This window comes from Eucalyptus grandis, chromosome 4 (assembly GCF_016545825.1).
Source record: "Eucalyptus grandis isolate ANBG69807.140 chromosome 4, ASM1654582v1, whole genome shotgun sequence".
Lineage (NCBI taxonomy): Eukaryota > Viridiplantae > Streptophyta > Magnoliopsida > Myrtales > Myrtaceae > Eucalyptus > Eucalyptus grandis.
In genome coordinates this window covers 17,389,345-17,404,119 of record NC_052615.1, presented here as the reverse complement: position 1 = coordinate 17,404,119, position 14,775 = coordinate 17,389,345, and the positions used below count along the sequence as shown (strand labels likewise).

Here is a 14,775-nt window from a genome sequence, read left to right as displayed (position 1 = left end):
TACACAAGTTATTTTACGTATTATAGTATATATTATATATAATATGACACGGAAGTGCACTGAAAATGTGAAGTTTTATTCATTCATTATTTAACAAGTATCTCTTGTAGACTTTTAATGAAATCCTAAATTTACATGCACGAGAAAATGACTCAAGTGTTCATCGAACTTTCTCATTCGACTCACTCCTAATATACAATAGTATAGATACTAAGATTTATCAAAAATTGATCTATTGAACTCTTATTTTTTGACTAAGTAGAAACAGTAAAACAAAACATATAACAATTTTTTTTTAAAACTCTTGTTAACTGATAAATACATGCCAAGTTGAATTTATCACATAATTTCATATATCAAGCTTATGTATCGCTAAGAGTCTCTTTCAATCAACCCTTATAAGAACTTGTTTCTCACATGTTTGAATAGTTACCAACGAATTTGAGGTAGATTTTAAGGAAGGTTTTAAGAGGCTTGTCCCCTAGCTCCTAAATTTCAACAGTTACTTGAATTTGCAAATTAGCATGATTAGGCCACTTCAAGAATCTTGGTCATGTCTTATTTGATCATCGATTGGAAGAGTTTAAACACTTCGGAATTTACCTATGTGATGAATTTTGTCTTCACTCCGGAGGGAAGATGGCAAAAACATCAGACAAAAAAAAAAAATGCAATGGAATTATTGAGCCAGAAAATTAACTCACGAAATCTAACGTGAGATTCCATTTGGGGGAATATGATTCCTTCCGTACTTTTGCGTTTGCAGAGTTGCCTCGAATTACAGCCTTGCATTTCGGAAGAGACGTGGCCCTTCTTCTGTTTTCTGGCTTCGCATTCAATTTCTCTCATCATTTTTGGATACCGCCAAAAAACAATAAAATTCCCTGTTTTCACCAAACGCCCATTTCGTAGTTAGATGTCAATAGCATTTGTATCAATTTTTGCACCGTGGATTAGATTATTTACGCCTCGCCTTTAGGTTCGAGTCATTTATGCAGAGAGAAATATCATTCATAAAAGAAGAACTAGCTCAAAAGAAAAACCAGCTCCAAGATATAATGAGGAATTTGAATCGAAGATTGTTTTTTTTATTCTTTATTGAAAAGTGAAAAAAGATAGGAGGAACGATTAACTCTAACAATCTTTTATGAATCTTACTAGAAGTGTTTCGTATAATATATGAATCAAAGTAAAATTGTGTATAATGTGAGTCGAATATAGAAATCTCACAAGATCAAATTTATTGGTAATTAACTAATGGGATAGCTTTTGAAATGCAAGCACAATGATTAGAATTCAAAGTGTTGAATTCCCATCATAAAGAACTCCTATAGAAGTAGCACGAAAGGTGATTATCACTGTCAAGCAGATCCCAGGCTCCCGGCTCCTTTTTGTTGATGGGGTTCAGCTGGAGTCCATCTTGTACCATCGGCCATTATTTCATTTGACTTCATAAATTTTAAAAAACCCCCCAAAAAAAGATGAAAAGAAAAGTCTGAAAATTTTTCAAATTTCAAATATGGGTGGTGATGGAAAAAGGAAGGCTTTTCAAAAGTACATGGACAGCGGAAGCGGCCAAAACAGAGCAGGCTCCAAAGGGCACAGGGCAAGTTGCCCTGCACAACCAAACAAGAGCAAAGCAGAGCGGAGCAGAGCAGGTATTATTAGCTTTGGCAGTTTAGAAAATCAAGCTGCATCTGTCGTAATTAAACCATTTTACTTTTCGTTTTCTTCTTTACATAATCGCATTTCTTTTAAAATCTCATTATCACCTTAACGAGGCGATGCTAAGTGCTGTTGAACTACTAATCTACCTCGGTTTGTAAGGGAATGGACAGGCTAGAAATTCTTTGAGTCATAAAGACGTTAGGCCGTCTGATCATCCACCCTAGGATTGACAAAATTCGTACTTAGTGTAGTTTACTCACGGTTCGAACCCTTATTTAATGTTATCTAACTCCCTTGCCTACCGATTTGGTGGATGAAGATGGCTTGGGACTAAAGCATACTCATATTTTGTCATACTTGAAATTGGAAGGTGGCAAGATAGGTCAGTAACCCATTTTTCAACTCGTGTGGTGGATTGGGTTTAAAATTGACAAGTTCAATTCTTTTGAGTAGCTTAAAGTGAGGGAAATTGTCCAAAAAGTCTTAAGTATATTGTACTTTTGTCAGTTCAATACAAAACTTTTCAATTTTGTTAATTGAGTTATAATTTTTTTTCACTTTTTGTCAATTGAGTTTATCCGACAAATTTTGACTAAAAATTACTAACGTAGATACCAATCATCATATGGGGCATGACACAATTAGTGCTAACATTAAAAGCTTCTAATAATATTTTAATATTTTTGAATTTTTATTTATTTCTCTTTTTCTTTTTTTCTTCCCTTTATAGCCACCACTTGCAAGCAAACCTATCAAAATGGGTCTTAAACAATAAATGAGTCATATATAAATCACTTTAAATTTGAAAAACCTATTCTTAGTGGGTTCTAAAATTTGAAGTCTAAAATAAACGGGTTTATATATGTTGAGTTTATAACCTATTTCCAACCCATAATGGCTAAACTCTCCTCTCTCCCTCTTTGCTCTCTCTCTCTCTTCTCCCCTCTTCTCGATAGCGACCGTCTTCCTCTTATTTACGCCTCAGCATCTGGTTGGACGCTTGCACCTCTATCACTGCCATTTCTTCTTGTCCATTCCCTACCCCTCTCTCTCTCTACTCTACACTTTTAATGCCGTTCCTTCCTCAACCTTGAGGCTCTCATATTAGCCACCAATTCAACCATTTGCAAGGCCCATTCCCTCTACTTCCCTCTCGTTCCCTCCTATGGCTTCCTCTCCCTAGATCTGACGCTCTCGCCCTCTCACCCACTCTCCATTCAACCTACTTCTCTTACCCCATATCCAATGCTCTTGCCTAGATCTGATGCTCTCGTCCTCTCGCTCCTCCACCACTAGGTTCTCCCAACACCGCTTCGCTCTTCGTGGCCAATGACTCCCACTTCCACCACCCCAAGACACCCACCCCCTTCATCCTTCGGCCTTTGCTTGTCCAAATCCTCCAAGATCTCTTTGAATTGGGAAATGAAGGCGTGTTGCTAAGGCCGTTCACGAGAGAGAGAGAGAGTCCCTTTGTCGAGGATGGAAAGTGTATTTGGTTCACCATTTTGAAAGCACATTGGAAAAATGCAAAACAGTTTAATCTAATGTAAATGCCGTTTGGTAAATTATGCTTTGAAAAGTAATTTTAAGAAATATGTTATTTGGTAGAAAACACATTTCAAAAGCTCTTTGGGTGATTAATATTAGTTTTTTTTTTAATTTTATTTGTTTAAAGTTGAAAAAAATAATGTATGCAACTTTTTAAATATAAATTTTGACTAAAAAAATCAAATACATAATATAATTTTTTTAAAAAGACCAAACCTTTCATCGAATTTTTTTTTTTTTTTATTTACTTAAAATTGAAAAAAAAAAGATGTATGCAACTTTTTAAATATAAATTTTCAGAATAATGCTAAAAATCAACTACATATATATATTTAAAAAAAAAAAAAGACCAAATCCTTCGTCAAATTTTTTTAATTTTTATTTGTTTAAAATTGAAAAATAATGTATGCAAATTTTTAAATATAAATTTGAAAATAATGCTAAAAAATCAAATACATGTATATAATTTTTTTTTTTAAAAGACCAAACCCTTCATCATAATTTTTAAATTTTTAATTGTTTAAAATTGAAAAAAAAAAAATGTATGCAACTTTTTAAATATAAATTCTGACAATAATACTAAAAATCAAATAATATTTAAAAAAAAAAAAAAGACCAAATCCTTCATCGAAATTTTTTAATTTTAAATTTTTAAATTTGAAAAATAATATATGCGACTTTTTAAATATAAATTTGAAAATAATGCTAAAAATCAAATACATATATATATATATATAATTTTTTTTTTTTTAAAGACGAAATCCTATGTCGAAATTTTTTAATTTTTATTTGTTTAAAATTGAAAAAAAAATAATGTATGTAACTTATTAAATATAAATTTTGACAATAATGCCAAAAATCATATATATATGCTAAAAATCATATATATAAATAATTTTTTAAAAAGACCAAAATATATTTAATTTTTTTTAGCATTTATATATATTTGATTTTTTTAGCATTATTTTTGGCATTTAAAAAAATAATAATAAGGGCAAAATCAGAAATTTGAAGAATAAGTAGTAATAGTTTTGGAAGGAAAAAATAAGTTTTAACATTTGGCCAAATACTGAAAGCTCAAAACTAATATTTACTAGCATTGGGCTTTCAATCTTGCCAACGCTAACTTTCATTTGAAAATGACTTCAAAATGGTTGTCAAATAGTCTAGTGTTTCCATGGGCTTTGGAGGCTAAAAATCCATCAAAATACCGAACCAAACACACCCGGAGATTAACTGTTCAGCCGGAGCACAAATGGTGCTTTGCATACTAGTGTTCCAAGCGATGGTCAAGGTGCTATGGCGATTTAGGGTGGCTCCGGTAGCGGAGCAAGGGGCGAAGTGGCATTATTGAAATTCGTCTAATAGTCCAAGGGGTAAAGCAAGAGATGGAGCGTTAGTTGTTCTCAATAGTTTTTTTTAAAAAATATATTTTAAATTTATTATAATTAAAAAGAGTGAATTATATGGATTGAATTAAGTATGAGTTCTTAAAAAATAAGTGGGTCAATGTGAATTAAATGGCTGAATTTGAGTTGAATCATTTAATGACCCATTCCCCCCCAAAACAAACCCCACCCATTTGACACCTCTTCTAGCGAGGTGTACCTCAACCAAGGTGAGCAACCTTTGTTAACCCATGGACAAGGTTCAACGGTGGTTGGCAAAGGAAAAAAAGAAAAGAGAAAATGAGAAAATGGAAAGAAGGAAAAGAGAAAAATAAAAAATAGAGAATTATCAAAAAAAAATTATTCACATTAGTATAAGCTGTCCTACGTGGCACAATCATTGTTTATATTAGCAAATTCTAGCAAAAATTGATTGAATGGATTCAATTGGCAAAAAGTGAATAAAGTTTATAACTTAATTGATAAAATTAAAATATTAAAGATTGAAGTGACAGAAATGCAATAAATTTATAGGTTTTTGAATAATTTTTCCGCTTAAAATGAGTCTTAAGAAATAAAGACCGACTAAAAGTAGGTCCGCGATTTGACCCGGACCCATTTCCAGTTGCATTTCGACACTCGCGTTCGATGAAAAGTTCTGCAATTGATGTTGGGCCCAATTTATAAAAAATGGCACCGACCTTATGTTCAGTCTTAATCCTAATTTCGACTTTTTTTTTTTTATCTTTCTTCAGGGAGTGAGTGGGCCGCTGTCCCCGGGTCCTCTCGCGTTTCGCACGTGGGACGACCCTAGTCCTCAAGCTAGTACAATGTCAGCTGCCGACATTTCTAATAATCAATATAATCTTTCTGAAAAAGCTAAGATTGAATCAAAGGAATATGTAACATTATGCTTTTGCAAAGCAGTTACGTACAAAAATTCGATGGAATTTGAACAGATAGCCTCCAGTTTGTTAAGCCCTGCCTAAAACCATTGTCATTCTCGCACCACTTCGTTTGAAGATAAATAAAAGGGAGAAAAATTAACAAAAGAGTTGAAAAGATAGAATTGTTAAGGATTTCGAGTTTGGATAAGGATTTAGCTTGAGTTGATTATGGGTTGCTAAAGTTATGGGTAAAAGTAATAAAAAGTATTAAATTTATTGTAAGTGTACTAATTCAGTTATAAAACTTTCATTTGTGCCAATTTAATCATAAATATTTTCACATTTTGTTAATTGAGTCTATCAACTAATTTTGATCAAAAATCATTAATGTAAATATTAATTATCCTTTTTATTATTATTATTATTTTTTTTGCTTTTCATTTTAGTTGACAAGGGTCGCTAACAACTCTCACCGGCCATTGAGTAAGGGCGAGCAAGCCCTTGCTATAACTTGTTTTGTTGCACATCCCTATTACTGATACTTTTCCCTAAAATTATGTTACGTAAATATTAGTCAGTATGAAAGTATTTCCATTTTGGTAGACGGAAACTAAGAATGCGTTTAGTAATGTTTACTTTAAAAATTATTCATGGAATAGAGATAGAACTATCTCTATTTCCATTTAACAATTTTCGAAGAGAAAAAACGCGTTTAAGAACCATATAGAATTTATATTTCCTAATAGAAAAAGAATAAACAAATTTTGGTAAACTTGTATAATTTTTTTTATTTTATTTTTAATTTTTTAATTTTTTAATTTTAATTTTTCTTCCTTTTGGGCTGGCGCCTCGCCCAGTTACGGCGAGGCTCGCCCAGATCTGGCGAGGCCGAGCCTCGCCTGCCGACGCAAGGTCAGCCTCACCTTGACTAGGTGAGCTTGGCCTCGCTGGGGTCGGCAACACTCTGGCGAAGTCGCCGACCATGGTCAAGGTTGGCAACCGGCCAAAGAAAAAATAAGAAGAAAAGAAAGAGAAGAAAAGAATAGGAGAGAAAAATTGTTTATCTAAGTGTTATTTAACAAGAAATAAGTTTTTTCTAATTCTTGTTTCTGTCTCAAATCTATTCCTAGGAACAAAAGTGTAAATAAATACGTTTCCATTCTTTTTTTTTGTACCGAAATAAAAGAACATAAATTTTTGTTCCGAGGAACAGAAACAAAAATAAACAAATGCCCCCTAAAGGAGCCATGAGATTAACGTTTCGTGGGGATCGAACTATCCAAGCGTGGAATCGCTTTGCTCAATAACAATACCTTGCTTAAAGCTAGAGTGTGGCTAAAAAGGGTTTTGCGTGCCCGGATCGATGGAAAGCTAGAACCACCATATGAGTTTCATATTTCTCTCTCTCGAGAGAGAATCCCCCCCTTTCCTTGTGAGGGACAATTTGCTGTCCTGAGCCACGCAAACTTGTGCAATGCATGATGTATCCTCTTTTGTTTTCTATCAATCCCTCCATTTCCCACTCTGCTTTCAGCTTTTTATTGGACACGACACAACGTGGCTGCTCACCTCAGAAAGAAAATCACCACGATTCAAAGCTGCAAACCCCAGCACCGAAGCAAGAATATTCCGTGATGAAGGTGTGGATGAGGTTTTCGCAAGGGAAAAAGACAATTTGGCAACAGCTTTCGCACCGAACAAGGACCTCAGATTTGCAACGGGAGATACACTCAAAAGTTTGGATGGTTCTCCGCAAATACTACAGCATCATTCTAACAGACGCCCGCCTAAAAGGGCAAAAGCCCGAGACCAAGCCGAAATAAAACAATGAACTATACCCGACATTGATGCAGAAAAATATACAGCGACACGAAAGTCCGAGGTCCCGAGTCTTGCAAATCCGGACCGCCGCCCACAAAACTTGAGCTTGCTAGCCAAGCCATTACGCCAAACCGAATTGGAGTAACTCGACTTCCGTCCTTCCAATGAGTACCGTACTCAACTACCGACCGAAAAGAAAAGCCTCGCGAGACTTTTCGAGTTCCGTCACCGCAGGGCGTTCACAAAGACCGTCAAGGAATCGACGTCCCTCTTCTCTGAGGGGTACTTGATGGGCTTGGAGGAGTGGTTAGGGAAGAACAGTATTGTTGGGAAGCTCTGCAGCTGCAAATGTTGCTTTGCAAACTCTTTCTGATCGCCGTCCGCGTTGAACTTCCCCACCTTCACCCCACTTCCCGCCAGCTTCTCGGCCAGCTCGACAAATGAAGCTTCCATTGCCTATCATCAAATAGGAGAATTCAGTCAAGACACATTTCAAAAAGCAATTACTGATTAGTCGTAAAGGACGATTTTGGCCCAAATTATCTACCTGGCAGAAGGGGCACCATGGGGCATAGCACACGACGAGCCATGGCTCCTTTCGGTTCTCCAGCTTCAGCAGGTTCTCTATTCCAGGCCTGCTCAAGGTGACCACATCTTGAGTGTCAAAGAGATCGGCAACAGCAGCGCTTCCATTTGCGTGAGCTGATCCGTTGCCGCCAGCTTCATCCTGTTTCAGGTTTCCTTTGTGGAGCCCACACTCCTTCGCCTTGGCGTCCTCCCACCACCACCTTCCTTCCCTCTCGTGTTGACCTGGAAGTACCGGCCTTGTGCACGGCTCGCACCCAATTGAGACATATCCCTTGGTATGCAATGAATTCACAGGCACATTCATGGCCCTAAGAAAGCTCCACACATCATTGCCCTCAACATTAGCCAGTGGGTTCCACTTCACCAGGCTACCGACCCCACCATCCATGCCCTCGAAAACAGGGTCCACTTGAACAACTGGAATCTCGGACCTTGTTCCCGGGGACTGATCCTTCCTCTGCCCAGTGATCCAGGCTCGGAGTCCCTTGAGGGCCCTTCGGAGGGGTCTCACCTTCCTCACACGGCAGCACTCCTGATGTCCGTCCTCATAGAATGAGAAAAGCCCCTTATTGCGGACTAGTGCCTGAACTTCGACAGCATCGGGAAACATATACTCAATGTGAATGCCGTACTGCTTCTCGACAGCATCAAAGAACTGATATGTCTCGGGGTTCAGCCTTCCCGTGTCAAGGCTGAATACCCTAAAAGGTCTTCCTGTCAGTTTCGCGTATTCAATCAAGGCGACATCTTCAGCGCCACTGCAAAAGTTTAAATCACAGTGTCAATAATGTCTGTGGTGGGCCTTCCACAGGAAAGATAAAATAAAACCAAAGTTAGAATGTATAAACATGCTTTTCAGTAATCATCAACAGATGATCAAAGGTTTCTTCACAAATTTCAGCCGCACATTTTGACTGAATGGCCCAATGCCATATCAAGTAGCATTAACATGTAATTCTGTCATGACGTTAGCAAAATAATCTAAGCTTGATGATTTTGTTCTTTGGACGAGCTCAGAAAGTTTTCACGGTTTTACCTGAAAGCAATCGCTATATCATCCCCAAATTTCTCAAGGGCCTTGTCCATGATCTGAAGAGGAGATGCAGCAAGAAGGTCCTTTGCCAACCGCTCGTAATCCTCCACTTTCACATCTACCTTCTCTTCCACTTCTGCAGAATTCAAACACGTCACCGCAAGAAAAACGTCATTAATGCACCCAAGAAGGCAAATTCCAGATCATTCACTCAATTCCAAAAATTTATATCATTCAAGCTATTTACCAGGAGCAACGATCGTTGCTGCCGAAGGGACAATCGAGTCGTTTCGCTTCAGCTCTGCATTGATGGGCTTCACCGAGGTTCTCCTTTGGGATACATTCAAAGCTATTGACGCACCTTGCGGTCTATCCAACAGGCGGAACAAGCCAATCTGTGGAGCTGCAGCAATCCCAGTTCATCCGCATTAGCAACGAAAAACCACAGCCCAAAAGCAACCAATTTACGCACAATTAATCAAAACCCATCACGAATTCTATCTTCATAAGCAACGACATCGCGACCCAAGAGCAGCAAAAATAGAATGATTCATCAAATCCCCATGAACCCATGAACGGGTTCACAATTGCAGAAAACCCCAAGTGATAAATGAGATTACTTTGCAAATTCGCGCCCAAATTTCACGCAAATCGTTCCTAAACCACAAGAACATAACCTCAACCGAAAGGCGGGAGCGGCGAATTCAGGCATAATCGGAAAGAAAAAAACCCCGACGCGCCAAAACCCCAGCCACAACCGACAACCCCCACAAAACCAAACGAATTCGAGCCACAAATCTACCCCAAATCGTCTCCAGGCCGACGAAAACCAAAATCAACCCCCCACGATTAAACACCGCAGCTTCATCCGCACAAGTCATCAGACAAACAAATTCGAGGAAATTCCTCTTTCCACGAGCGACCCGCCATCCAACTTCTGCCAAAAAGATAACCCAAATTACCTCGGAGCTCGCCGTGGCCGCCGCCGCCGGCGCCGGCGCGGGAGAAGCTCGACCCGGAAATGGCGGAAGTGGAAGAAGTGCTCACCGCCAACGCCATGGAAGAACACTACCCACAAATCTTCCCTTCCTTCGCTAAAATCTCAACGCGAAATCTCGTCTCTGGTGCTCTCGGCGTGTGTGCTGTCGACAGAAGCTCGTGCTCGCTGGATCGTGTGGAGAGAGAAGGAGGGGAGGAGGGGGAGGTTTTATAGGGAAGGCGACTTCCGGGGCCGCGATGAACCTGGACGCGATGACGGGCCCGTGCAAGCGCCCCTGCATGGTGGCCGACGTGGCGGGCGGCGATTGGTCTGGGGGCTGGGGGTGTCACCACTTGCGTCACGTGGCGGCCGGCCCGGCGGACGTGAAGTGGAGGAGTCCGAACCCGAAACGTCTTTTGTCCGTTTTAGTGCCGTGGTCAACATTTTGCCGATATTTCCAGGCAATTTCCCAGCCATAGCTTTTATTATTATTATTATTATTTTGTATTTTATTTTTTGGGATGTTGATAAATTCGGGACAGCGTCTGGTGGTAATGTTTTCCAAGGTTGACATCTCTTCAAAATATCGAATAAATTGATGCTCTCACGACGCATTGGCCCCACGCTAATTTTCGCCTTATAAATAGTCACAAATCAATGTTACTATTAAAATCGGCACTAGTCAATACGGGTTTATTTTGCATTCCAATCAATTATTCTCCACATCGAATCTATCTGTTGACATGTATGCATTTTTTATGAAGCATTGGACGGAATGCTAATAAATGATAGATTTAGATCATGGACACCGGTTTAAGATTTTTCAAGAACCGGTTTGTGTTTTTCTTTTAGGCAAGAATGGAAAAAGTGTGTAATTGATAAATAATTTGTGATTTTTAGTTGTATTAATTCTATATTTTTACAATTTTACAATGATTTTTATTAATTTGGTTAACTTTAATTATCAGATTCATCAGTTAATCTTTCAAGCGAATCAACTATGATAAATAAAAAAATATGCGTCCCAAAAAAATAGAAAAAACTATGTTTTTAGAATGATGGAATGACAGTCAGTCACACACGTGGCAATTCGGCATGATGTCGACCCCAAATTTTTCTCTTGAATTTGTATTTTTATTTTGGGATGAAAAATATAATTCATTTTTTTGTTAGAAAAACTATAATTTGTTGACCAGATTAATTATCCCACCTTTTTCATCTTTGTCTTTTTAGTATATTTTCGTGGTAATTATTTGAAGGAGAATTCCATTTTCGTTTTTTTGAGGAGTTTAATTTTAATCCGCCAAATCGAAAAGGTGTCCTGACCAGAAAAAGAAATTGAATAAATGATATCGACGGCTATGATTTGATTTGGAAACGAACCACAATCTCTTGCTCCACCAAGGATTCGTGGCCATTAAATAGGAATATGACCATAGGATATGCTAGTGGATGCCTTTGTGGTCCTAATTTCGAATTAAGGATAAATCCAATAAAAATTGTATTTTTTTGGTCAAAACCAGCCAAAGGGCGAGTGAACATGGAATTTGCCAAGTCAATAATTCACAAAAAAATTTATCAATTCCCAACGCAGAATAATGGGTATTTTTTTTTTTTGAAGAAATCAATAATTTTTCAATATTGGTTGACAAAAAGAATAATCATGTGTACTAACTTTGAATTACATAAGCTCTAATTTTGGGTTTTCATATTTTTTCCCAGCTTGAGTTAGAATGGATGTCACAGGTAAATGACCCAAAGTTGTTTAGGACATTTGGTCTTGCTTCTCATAGATCAATTTGTATAGAATCCAATGGAATAATTTCGATAAACCTCCAAATATGGCAGGTAGACAATGCAAAAATAACCAATTGTCGAGGGTCTCCATCTCGCTGGTATAGTCACTTTCGGCTCTAATTAATTTTCACAAATATGTCGTCCACATACATTGGGTAATTTTCCATAGTTAAGATAGTGGTCTCAAGATTATTCTGAATGAAAGAGATTGTCAGTTGAATGGGAAATCTGCCATATTCAAACCAAACGAGTTTCACTTAGGTAACTCGATAAATGGAGTTAATTTTTTTTTTTCCTTTTTGCCAAATATCGACTCCTCAAAATCATGGTGGCGTGGCCCCAAAGTAGAAAAGAAAATTCCAAACCAAAATTATTAATGGCAAGTTTGCATCTCGATGATTTATTTCTTCAAAAATCTGCTGAAAAATTAATTTCTTTTAGAAAAAGTAGAAGTTTGTAGAATTGGCTTTGTGATCATTGATTGGTTCAATAATCACGCACTACCCTATGATTAGTACATAAAATATTTCTTGCCCACTAAATCTTGCATTTGCTTAGTTGAATGGATGTGGCAAAAAGTAGCAAATGAGCCAAGGAGAAAAAGTCTAAGTGGGATCGAGAAATTAGTAAAACCAACGTGCCCACAAAGACCTTTAGGTCAAATTATTGTCAAGATATTGCAAGATCCACCAAATCCATAGTTCAGGAATCGCGGCTTTTGAGATTGGAAAACCGATGCTACAAGACAACTTTATGTTAGGGGGCTACGAAGATGAACATTGCATGCAATGAAGACTAAGTACAGGAGCCAATCCCATGTGAAATTTGCAAAGTTTAGTGTTAAATAATTATTGTTATTGTCATAATGAATGAGCAAAGTGTTAATGTGCAAACAAACAAGGGGCATGCACAGAAGATGGGTCTCGTGAAACGGTCGTCAGCCACCCACTAATATTTTTCTAATTGAGGGTTTGGAATCTTTTCCTTCCCCAAACATGTGGCTGTCGCTCCTTATTTAAGTAAAATATGTAAATAATGAGCACATTGGACCACTTACCTTTGACAGCAAAAGAATTTGAGGGGTTGATTATGACAACCAAAATGATGATGCCATACTTTAATCAGGTGTTTTTAGTATCATGATCTTTAATGGAAAATTTGTCAAATTGGTCCTAAATCTATTGTATGAAGGCTAATCTAATAATAAACTTTTCAACTTTATCAATTTAGTCCCGAATCTTCTTGCAAAATCCCAACATAGTCTTTTTGATCAATTTTTGCCAGAAATCACATTGTGATATGTCATTTAAGATGGCCAGCAATATATGGATTGCCATAATAGTGATTAGCAACAAAAGCCATAATAGTGATTAGCAACAAAAATTGGTCGGATGAACTCTATTGGAATTTTCCACATAAATTTATAATTGAATTGATAAAATTTAAAAGTTTATGACTAAATTAGTATCCAACCAATAGATTTTAGGTTGATTTAGTAATATTGTTAATATGTAGTATATATTACTTTCCCAACTTAACATATAGATTTCATTGATTTATGTATTTAATGAATTTCGTTTGGTTTTATTATCACGTGCACCCGCTCAATATAGGTCTCAAATTTGGTGGAACCTTATATCAATTTGCACAAGAGGAAAATCAAGATAGCGCCAAACTACATTGTGGATGTGATTTTCAATTTGCTCAAGATTTTCAAATTCGTATTTACATATAATTTTAATTTCGTTTACTTATCCATAGTAGAATCCTTGTTTTTTTTTTATAAAAAAAAATTGGCCAGGGAGTAAAATCCTAGTTGATTTTAAACAAATAAGACATACAAGGAGAAAATTGTCTAAAAATTCGCAACTCCATTGTATAACAATCAATTTAGTACTAAACATTTCAATTGTATCAATATAGTTCTCAATATTTTCACGATTTGTCAAAATAGTTATAAATCTTTTAATGAATTGTCAATTTAGTTATTCCGGTTAATTTTGACCAAATATTGCAAACGTAGAGGTTTAGTCAGCAACAACCATCCTATGCGGCACGGCCCGTGACCTCTGATTAGGCGAGGGCCACGAAACCCTTGGGGTAGGCAAGTATTACAATCCTCTTTGTGACCCAAGAGGGCATCACAGCACTTGCCAACCATAATGAGGGTGGACGAGGGCCACGATACCCTTGAAACAATCTTGGTCCTTAAAATAGTGTAGCTGGGGTTTAATAATATCTAGGGCCACCCTATATAGTAAAAATAGTTCGAGCCACGTTCCACGAGTTAGTAATCGAAATTTCACTACACAAGGATAGGGAAAAAGCTTCGGATCTAAATACCAGCAGCCCAAACCGGTGGCTTGAATGTGGGCCAAAGCTCAAGCCCTGTAAGAGCAAGGCCTCTTTTGGTACATAGGGCCCTAGAGAGTTTAAAGGTATTACGACAGACGCTCAGGCCCTCTTGTTCCTGCTAATGAACTGTCGATTATTGCTTAAAAGGCTTGACAAAATAGAGAGACAGGTTAGTCATTGGTGTGGTATGCAGAGGGTATGAGCTTGTAGTTGTCTTCTCATGGGATAACGATATAAATGGTCATTGAACTTTGACCCAATGTATAATGTGGTCCATGAATTTTTAATTTATTCAATGCGGTTCCTCAACTTTAGCCTAATATTCAATGTGATTTCTGAATTATATGAAAATGTTTAATATAGTTCTTCCATTAATTTAAGATCATGGAAAGTATTGAATATTTTCATATATTTCAAGGACTAAAATTAATATGTATTAAAAATTCAAGGACCACATTGAATAAATTAAAAATTTAAGAACCATATTGCATATTAGGCTAAAGCTTAAAGATCACATCGAACAAATTAGAAGTTCAGAGGCTACATTATACGTTAAGCCAAAATTTATGGACCATCTGTATCATTTTCCCATATCTTATTTGTTGTGCAGGGTCTCCCATATCACGTGAATGTCACCTAAAAGCACTCTAGAGATGGTTCTCTGTCAAATTCGCATACTCCTTTTCCTTGGCTTCCAAAAAGTCATTTCTA

At 37.1% G+C, this 14,775-nt stretch overlaps 1 protein-coding gene across 1 annotated transcript; it reads right to left on the bottom strand.

Annotated features, from left to right (window-relative positions):
- Positions 1-7,177: 7,177 nt before the first annotated feature.
- On the bottom strand, positions 7,178-10,115 carry LOC104441413 (5'-adenylylsulfate reductase 2, chloroplastic). Its single transcript, XM_010054558.3, has 5 exons — positions 9,896-10,115; positions 9,181-9,336; positions 8,937-9,069; positions 7,860-8,658; positions 7,178-7,768 (listed from the first exon to the last, which is right to left on the bottom strand). The coding sequence occupies exons 1-5, from the start codon at positions 9,990-9,992 to the stop codon at positions 7,538-7,540; spliced, it is 1,416 nt and encodes a 471-aa protein (XP_010052860.2). The 5' UTR covers positions 9,993-10,115; the 3' UTR covers positions 7,178-7,537.
- Between the last annotated feature and the right edge of the window lie 4,660 nt (positions 10,116-14,775).